At 47.1% G+C, this 10110-nt stretch overlaps 1 protein-coding gene across 1 annotated transcript; it reads left to right on the top strand.

Annotated features, from left to right (window-relative positions):
- The first annotated feature begins 585 nt into the window (after positions 1–585).
- LOC136472694 (uncharacterized) lies at positions 586–1330 on the top strand. Its single transcript, XM_066470396.1, has one exon. The coding sequence runs from the start codon at positions 666–668 to the stop codon at positions 1086–1088; it is 423 nt and encodes a 140-aa protein (XP_066326493.1). The 5' UTR covers positions 586–665; the 3' UTR covers positions 1089–1330.
- The last annotated feature ends 8780 nt before the right edge of the window (positions 1331–10110 follow it).

Below are 10110 nucleotides of genomic sequence, written 5' to 3'. Positions count from 1 at the left end.
GGCCCAGTCTTCAAGGTTCTCATAGGGGTATGGTTTGCGTGCGTACGTTCATAGGGGGTGAGTGTACTGTGTAATCTCAAAAAAAAAATTACATAGCATATGTCTAAAGGTGACATTAACTATTAATTGATCATTAAAAGCTATCCATGCATGTATGAGTATATGTACGTGTTTGTACGTGATTCTCAAACAATATGGCCGCCGTTGTTTTTGCTTGGAGTCATGCATTCACACAGAGGTCAAAGAAAGCAAGCAAGGCTGTGGTTGCTTTGCACTTCCAAGTGTACAATTGTCGGCACCGACTCACATAGCATATGCCGCGCACATTCGAAATGCATGTTCTAGTGGCGAGGAGACACGACTTCACGGGCCAAAAGACATGGAAACTTCGCGTCGTGCCCAAGCAAAAGACAAAGGAAACACGCGCCCACGGCATCTTACCCATGTCAAAACCCGTCGGCCCAACCCAACGCGTCGAGGGAAACCGTCGGCCCAACCCAAACGCGTCAAGGAAAACCGACTTCGCGAGGCTATAAAGATGGCCCGGCCTCACCTTCGCATCTCCTCATCACTAAGCCAAGCCAACTCTCTCGCACGAACACGTCCCAAGAAGGCTAGAAGAGACGACCTGAGACTGAGAGCCTGAGAAACACAAGGGCACGAAGATGAGCGTGGAGATCCTGGACGGGAGCACAGTCCGGAGCTTCGTGGAGGACGAGAGCGCCTTCAACTCCTCGGTAGACGGCCGGTTCGCCGCGCTGGACGCCGACCACGACGGCCTGCTCACCTACGCCGAGATGGCCGGGGAGCTCATGAGCCTGCGGGTGCTGGAGAAGCACTTCGGCGTGGACGAGGCCGCGGTGGAGGCTGACGAGCTCGCAAGGCTGTACCACGGCCTGTTCGCGCGGTTCGACAGGGACGGCAGCGGCAAGGTTGACAGGCAGGAGTTCCGCGCCGAGATGAGGGAGGTGATGCTCGCCGTGGCCAACGGGCTGGGCTTCTTGCCCGTGCAGATGGTCGTCGAGGAGGGCAGCTTCCTCAAGGTCGCCGTCGACAGGGAGCTCGGACAGCTCGCCAAAGCTGCATAAAGATAAAGCTCACGCGCGCGGATCGGAATACTGCTTGCTCCTACAGTCCTATTAATACTAGTATATATACAGACTGGTGGAGTACTAAATTTTGAAGTGTCACAACTGCAGTTTTTACATCATTCGAGTTCCAGTGCTGCTACCAATATATATAGGTAGTGTGCACTGCTTGACGCTTGTTCTTTCATTACCTAAAGCCATCATTGTGTAACACAAACTGTCAAGATGAGTAATTTGTTGAGATTTCACACCTGTTCATATCTTTAGGCATCCCCAAGAACTTGTTGTGGTCTGACACTCTGACCTGATTTAGTAGAGCAAACGACGAGGATATATATGCTGCTTACTGGTTGCTCACATCGTACAGTTGCTACTTTTATACTGGTTGTTGAGTCACCTTTACGGGACCTTGGGCGTTTTTTTTAGGAACAGCCGGAGCTTCATTTATATATCACTAGAAATCTAGACGCGGCTTTGCCGTGCCATTCCATTCGATGAGCCTGCCAGTTATTATAAAGATAAATTTCTTTTTTCACCTGTGCCGGACCAATTCCTATTGTGTTCCGGTATTATAGTGTAATTTTTATTGTGTCCTAGATCGGCTAGTTCAAAGTTTACTTTTTTCAAATAACAATAAAGTTTACTATAGATATATAGTACAACATGATAGAAGTAAAGCTTGCTTTATTAGACATGAATAGTTGAGCAAGATACAAGCACACATGAAGATACTGGAAGGTACAAGTACACTCAGACCAGACCCAATAGTTAATAGCATAAAGGAAGACTTGTTGTTACTTGTTAGGATATCGCCAATCATCATTCTTGCAACTTCATGGCCCTGTAACATATTCTACAATAGTATCGATGAGACTTGGATCAAATTAGTAATAGGTTTGATGCCATATCTACAATGCTTGGAAACTATTAAATGAGAATTTATGCAAGGAAATGCAAATTGTCAAAATCACTTTCTGTAGCTCCAAAAATAAGGTCGAACAATTCCTAATGGAGATATATCAAAATTCTTTCCTGAACCATGGCAGTGTCAATTTTCCCCACTAAGATTTTTATTCTAGTACAAGCATTGTCCATAGACCATAGCTAAGCATTTAATCAATCAATGATATTATCAAACAATTTTGATTAAGAGAATAAAAAGGAGGGGTGATAATCCTAAAGTTGACATGCCAATCAGGTTTTCTTTATACTGGATACGAAGTAAAAGCAATTAGTTTTAGCTTCTAAGTATGCTATTTGAAGAGATGATTGAGCCAGTGAGTTTTGAGGTCCATATCCTTTTTTTTCCGGGAACAACAGGCCATAAAGGAAGCTTTTTCTATCTAAGAATCATATACTAACATGTTATTCCCTGAACCAAAATTGGTTTAGTGCTCCTTGCCTAATAATTTCTGCATCTCTCAGCGTTAATGAATATTACTATCTAAATTATCAAATATCTGAATGATACTTCCACAGAAGTAGCATGATTGTGTTGCCCTGCATTTAATCTCATCTCATATGTTGACTCACTCTCACTCACACACACGTAATTATAATTATAAAATTAAGAAAAAAGATATGTGATCTGTTGATTCATTGAAGGTAGTGTCATAATTTAATTCAGGATTTATATAAGCCTCAAATGTTTTCCTAAATTTAATATAAACTAATTTGAACTGGTGATGAAATTTCTAGACATGTTTGAGTAAGCAAGGGAAAGGAAAATGGGGGAAATTCACTCTCACATACCAAGATACATTTAAAAATGTTAGAGAGAATAACATTGGTGAATTATCTTAATTTTATATCAATGAATCGATAAAATCATGTTATCAGCTTGATAATATGGTGATTACTATGCTAGTTTTTCTTAAGATTGATTGATTTACTCCCATGAAACAAGTCAAACAACTAAGACGCGCGAATTTGCAAATGGCTAAAGCTTTAGACCATAGAACATGTATGCATTGAAGAATAATTTCAGGCAAGGGTCTCAGTCTCTCTCTTGTTTTACAGGTATGTAGTTAAATACATGTGCCGAAGCTTGAAATTCATATATTCTAGCAAGGCATTTTCTCGAGCATTTGGTGTGCACTGTGCAGCCAGAATTTGCAAACCCATTTATTTCTCTGAAAATAATCGAGGGATAATATTTATGTGTTCTCAGATCTCAACCACACAAATTGTAGCAAGCTATTTTTCATAGTGGATGCAGGAAGCTAATTGCAAATAGGGAGTTGAGGCTGTTGTGCCTTAATCATGGGGAAACTTTCATTCATTTCTTATCGCTCATCTCTCCTTCAACACCAACAGGAGATAAGAGCAGCCGGAGATATGGGACTACGGGAGCAGAGGAAGGCACCTCTCCCTGCGCCGTCTTCTCACGGCCCGCTATGCAGCGCATCAAGCAGAGCAAGGGCAGCAACCCAGGACAGCAACGTGTCGTCGTTCCGGAACTCCCGGCCGCCCTGCCGCAACCCGGCTCCTAGTCCTAGGCACTTGACGGCGACATCGTGGCCGTCATTGAGCCGGCCCCAGCACACGGGGCTGAGTTGAACCCGTCCTGCCGCAACCGGTTCTTGGTGGAGAAGCCCCGGGTCGTCGCTGCCAGGTTCTCGTACCGGAACGGGCGCTGCTTCCGCACCGCGATCCTCCCGAGCTCCGCCTCCTCTGCATTCGGGATCTCGTCGAGCTCCGATGGCCGGACCAGGCGCAGGCGGACGGGGCGGGGCGGCACATGTGCTTGCCGCTGCAAGCGCGTGAAGAGGGAGGGCTAGGCAGCGACCGGCGTGCAGTCACGGACTGGTTGACGCCGGCAGGCAGGGCGGCCCGAGGCGCGGAGGGGAAGCCGGGAAGGGGACTGTCCTCGGCTGAGCGGGTTCACGAGCGTTTGATGGTATCGTGTGTTTGCCAGATCCGACGTTACAGGGTTAGCGGGCGACGTGGCGCTACCGGGTGCCCGAGCTTGGACCCAGGATTCGAAAGTTAAAGATGAGCATGGTTACAATCGGAGTCGATGATACCCCATTGTAATCACCCTTGGAACCTAACTCAAGTATGCCCCAGCCAAGTGAAGAACACCCCAAGAAAGCTCAAAGACGTCCTCTCACTGGACACCTTGTTAGAAGACTAGCGTGGGCGTCCAAGCCAAGTTAGAGGGTCTAATCCATATCATCACTACCACAGATCACTCATCACTACATCATGCTGGATTTGGCTCCAGCAGTGACAGTGGGGCAGACCCATCACGTCCAAGCCAAGTTGGAGGATCTAATCCATATCATCACTGCCACAAAGATCACTCATCAATACATCATGTGTTTCTCAAGATTCGAACTCAATACCCCAACGTTCATGTTTCCTCAAGTGCAAATAACAGCTATGCTACGCAACTCATGTGAATATATAGTTGACGCTGTTTTTTTAACTACACAATTTTGAATATTATATTGTATGTTTGACACTCCAAATGATCTTAAATAAAAAGGTTGTTAACTGTAAAGTTGTAGATCTCGTTGAGTACTACAACTTTGATGTTGACTTTGTTTCCATTCAACATTGTTAAAGATCTCAAATCTCATCCGAGAATTTATATTGAATATTGGGACTTATAAACCATCTCAAATTAAAAAGTTGTCAGCTATAAAGTTTTAGATCTTTTATTTAAACTCTACGATTTTGATGTAAAGTTTATCTTGATCTGATCCAACATGAAAAGTTATGAACTTTTTTTGCAAAAGAGCCTATTACTGGCAATTCTAACTATGACCCGACAGTCATAGGTGGACCTTTCACACTGCCGGTTCATGGCTTCAACCGGCAGTGATAGTATACAACCTATCACTAATGGTCAAAGCCACGAACCGGCAGTGATAGCACATTCATCACTGCCAGTTGTCCTATCACTGTTAGTTGAAGCCATGAATCGCCAATGATACTCTATCAGTGTCGATTCCAATCGACAGTGATGATCTTTTCTGGCGTACTGCATGTTCGAAATCACCTCTGACTTTGGTACAGTCCATACTAAAATCATCGCTCAGATCACATACAAACTATGTTTTTATGTTATACATATGCACAGAAAGCTAAGGAGATAAGCTTCCAACAGTCGTGGTCCCATGTAAAATGTTACGGGCTTTGCTATGATAGTTCCAAATGACTATGAGCCTTTTATTTAATAAGTTCAGATGGTTAACATCATCTATAACTACCTAAAAGGTAATAGGCGAAATATATATTTATTTAATTTTTAGTTTAGTAAATAGGATAAATAAGAAAAGTTTTAGATATAAAAATCTTTTTTTCCAAATCTAACTGATGCAAGTGCGATCTATTTGATATGAGAAATTTTTTATTCTATAACATTGGATATGGCTTTATTTCATTAGCATAAATTGTCATGACAACTATGTATGTGATATAATTTGATTAGCAAAGTACAAGAAAAATGTTACAGGATGAGTGAAAATATACACCGATCTGGTACAAATAAATAAAAAATGCTTGAGAGCTGCAATAAAAAACGTGATTCATAAAAAAAGCTACATGAAAACAAAACAAACGTCGCGGATGATGTCCTTGTTGGCCGCCAACTCAATATCGCGGACCTTCTCTGTCAATGTCGCCAGACACACCAGAGAGGCTTTGCAAGCTAGGGTGTTTAAGTTGTTAGCTGATGCTATACACGAAGGTTGTTCCTAAGGATGGAGTTCGTGGGACTGCCTTACCAAGTTAGGTGGTTGGCATGGTATTTTGGTTTCCTCTAATGTTTCATATTTCTTTGCCTTCTTACATCCATAGCCCGTGTAAGATAGAAGCACAATAAGTAACTCTATTTTTTTGAAACATTTTGTATATGGCATCCTAGGCATATTGGTACTAGGAGTATATATATAGTAGTCATCGGTGTTGATCTAGCTTATAATCATGCAAAATGTTGGTGCAGATCATCCATAATTGTTGATGCATCATTCATTTATCATGAGTGTGCAGTGTGCTCTAAATCTTCAGCCACCGGTAGTTCAGACGACACAATTCACATTGTAGGGAAAGAACGGGAGAATCTTTGGACTCGGTTTCGGAGGACGTGCAGAAGGGGAAGAGAGTGACAGAGTTGGAAAATAGCATCGCCAAAAATCTTGAGGCTCAAAGTGCCGTCGCGGAAGGCAGTATGGGATCAGATGATATATCATACACTGTACCAGTCTACCAGATGACCTTGCTTTGACTTTGACATCGACTAGGATTATTATTTGGCTATACGACCTCTAGTAAACTCTGCCTCACAAATAAAGCACCGGGAATCGGCCATTGCAAAGAGCAAATGTCGTCTGGCGTCGTGTCGACATCCACGGTAAGCAGCATCATCTTTCATTAGCATAAATTGCCATGACAATTATGTATGTTATATAATTTGATTAACAAAGTACCAGAAAATGTGTACAAGACTGAAAATATACACTGATCTTCTACAAATAAAAATGCTTGGGAGCTGCAACAAAACGACGTGATTGGTCAAAAAAAAGATGCATGAAAACAAAACGAGTGTCGCCGTGGTTTATATTATTGCACACAATTATCCTTTGTAGTGATCTTCTCATGTTCCACGGCTTTGGCATCAAGCCAAAAGCTGATTGTCGGTGTTTTCGGACCACTGACGAGTAAATTTGTATTTGCACGTCTGGCTCGGATGGTGTGCTCGAAGAACACAAGGGTTTATACTGGTTCGGGCGGAACGTCCCTACGTCCAGTTCGATGTTGCTTGTGTTATCGGCACTTGGTTTGCAGTAGGGGTTACAAACAGGCGAGAGAGGGAGAGGATCCTAGGTCTCTGGTGGAAGGAGTGAACGTGTGCTGAGAGCTCACTTGCCGCTCAGCCATGTGCTCGTGTCGTGCTCTTGTGTTCCGATCCCCCCTCCATGGGGCGCCCTGCTTCCCCTATTATAAACGAAGAGAAAACGCGGGTTACAGAGGAGGAAAAGTAGAAGAACGAGAGAGAGAAGAAGGCTTCCAGGGTTGCCGGGTCCTTCTTCTCCTTCATGCGGGTCCCGCTGATCCTGTAGATGTCAACGGGGACGGCTCCATGTCGCGGCCTTGTTCGTCACTGGCGCCATGCGCAGGCGTCATCTGCTGGTCATGGCGTTCCACTCCGTCCTGGCGGACGTCGTGGCGAACTGACGCACCTGTTAGCATCCGTATGAGGATTAGGCAGAACAACACCGGCACGTCCGACACTGTTCTTGATGTGAATCCCCAGGTATGGCCCATCATGGCCACTGATTATATCGAGGTGTGCCAGCCTCTTCCCTGAAGTTAGGCCCTGTTTGGTTGGGCTTTTGGCTTTGGCTTTTGGCCCCAAAAGCCAAAAGCCCAACCAAAGGGGCTGCTTTTGGAGGGTGCTTTTTCAGAAGCAGCTGCTTTTCCGTAGTTCATTTTTGAAAGCTGGTTTGACCCTGCTTTTGGCTTTTGGCTTTCTGCTTTTCGAAATTGGTGGAATAAAAAGCTCTTCCATAGTTGTTTCAAGAGAGATAAAGATAAAAGGTATATTTTATACTTGTTTAACCAAACAGCTTTCAGCTTTTCTACAGCTCACAGCCCACAGCAGCTTTTCCACAGCTCATAGCCCACAGCAGCTTTTTCCCACAGCCACAGCTCAACCAAACAGGGCCTTAGAATTTTGACCCAGACCCATACGCTTAGACCTAGAGTGGTTGGCGGCGGTATGGGTCCTCGTCGGACGAGACGGAACCCGCGTCCTCGAGGTCGGGCGAGACAGATCCCGTGACCTTGGGCGAGACGGAGCCCACACCCAAGCAGTCGAGCGAGACGGAGCCCACAGCCTTGAGGTCGGGTGAGACGGAGCCCACGTCCTTGAGGTCGGGCGAGATGGAGCCCGTGGCCTTGGGGTCGGGTGAGATGGAGCCTGCGGCCTTAGGGTCAGGCGAGACCTTTTAATATGCTCGAGCCATCCAGAGAAGTCAGTGTGAGCGCTAACTTCCTTGCTTTGGGTATCCCTAATATCGATACCCAACAGTAGCCCCCGAGCCTGCGGAGGAGTAGAATACTCCTTTCGAGGCTTTTCTGGATGCGAGGACCCTGAGGGCCTTGGCCTTCTTTTTGTAGCCCGCGACGTGTGCTGGTAGGACGATGATTCCCTTTTGTCATGATTGGTCTTAGGGGCATGTAATTGTAGGATTCGAGAGGTTAGAAAGATTTTTCTTGATTCCGGTCCCCTAGGATCCGATCGGTCCGCCGTCGTACTGCGACCGTGCATTCGGTCTCCTTGCGAGTCCAACTTCCCTTGAGCCCCCACGCATTGTAGGGGTCCGATCGAGGGGTCAGCTCGTCTTTGTGATCATCATCCCTCAAACGTTTTTTTATAAAACTGAGGGGCTGAGCTGTGCCACGTTTTTCCTCGATGGACAAAACATGGTGCTCGGTGAGCTGTTAACGGGCTAGTCCGAGTGGGGCCCTGGCTTCCCGTTCATGGGGGTCCAGCATGGTTCAGCTGGTGACTGACTCCAGATTATCAGTGGCCAATCCATATAGTTCTCGGGTCCGTTCGATCGGTCCTAAGGGCTCGTTGCCTTTCTTCGTGTAAAAACCATGGACTGGGAACCGACCTAGACTCTAAGGGCGCCTAGAGCAGCTATGAACCCATCAGAGGGCCAGCCTTCGAACTCCTAGGCTTGAATGGGCCATAGGAGCATTTTTAGCTCTGTATCCCTCCTTACCTAGGATGGTTCTTGGCCCATCGACCGGGCGAACCGTCATCCGGCATGTCCTTCGAGGGTGTGGCCAGAGATAGCATGCGCACAATCTTCGAAAGGAGGTGACGTGACGCGGTGCAGCGGGCACGTGAACCTAGGTGGATGGTTCGCCTTCTTGCCCGCTCCATCCTATAAGTAGCGGACTCCTCTTCATGTTTCTGCACACCAAAACCATAGCCTTACCTTCTCCGTTTGTCCGTCGCCGCCGTTCAGATCTGCCATGCTTGCTAATCCGCAGTCGAAGCCCTAGATCTGTAGCTTCCGCTTCTCCACCGCTGCCTTTGCTTCTCCGCAGCCACCTCCATCCTCCATGGATTTGTGGTACCGCTTCGATGTTACCCATGCGTGGATGGAGGGCCTCATCAAGCGTGGTCCTCTCCGCGGCAGGACCGATGCGGCAGAGTGGCTTATGCCCGGTCGTGAGGATGTGCTAGCGCTGCCCAACGGCTATGTCGTCTCCTTCACGCCCTTCCATGAGCGCGGACTCATGGTTTCTCCCAACTCGTTCTTCTAGGGTCTGCTGCACCACTATCAGATCAAGCTGCAGCACTTGAACCCTAATGGGATCCAGCACATCACGGCCTTCATCGCGATGTGTGAGGGGTACCTAGGGATCAAGCCCCACTTCAAGCTGTGGAGATATTTCTTCTCTATCTCCTTGATCAAGAAGAAGGAGGAGGCCGGGAGACCCTGGTGCTGATGGGATGCGTGGGCATCCACCTCCGGGGGCAGCGAATGGCCTAGCACATGCCCTGCCAGCTCTCTAGACCAACAAGGGGTGGCACGCGCATTAGTTTTACCTGAAAAACGACCCTGCCGCTCCCTTGGCGGTCTTCTCCGAGCGCCTGGTCGAAGAGGTACCGCCATCATGGCCATGGGGGCCACCCATCAAGGAGAAGAAGAGGATGCATGACCTCTTCGAGGCCATCACATTCCTAAAGATCCACGACCTCCTTGGGGCCGGTGTCATCAGGGGGTATCACACAAGGAGGGTGGCACCGCTGATGGCGTGTGTCCTCCCGTTGTACGGGATGATGCCTGGCGCGTAGCTCATTGGGTTGACGCTCACCCAGGGGCTGCTCTGCGATAGCAAGGTCATGCAGCGCATCAAGGAGGCCATGGGGGAGGTCGACGTCGTGTTCCTAATCCCAAGGCATCTCGTGATGTGTCTGGACGTGGGCTTCATCGAGTTGCCGGCGGGGTTAGTCTTCTAGGACTCTATCGCGCCGCTGCCAAAGCACACGGCC

The sequence above is a fragment of the Miscanthus floridulus genome, chromosome 8 (assembly GCF_019320115.1).
Source record: "Miscanthus floridulus cultivar M001 chromosome 8, ASM1932011v1, whole genome shotgun sequence".
Classification (NCBI taxonomy): domain Eukaryota; kingdom Viridiplantae; phylum Streptophyta; class Magnoliopsida; order Poales; family Poaceae; genus Miscanthus; species Miscanthus floridulus.
This window is presented reverse-complemented; position numbering and strand designations above follow the sequence as displayed.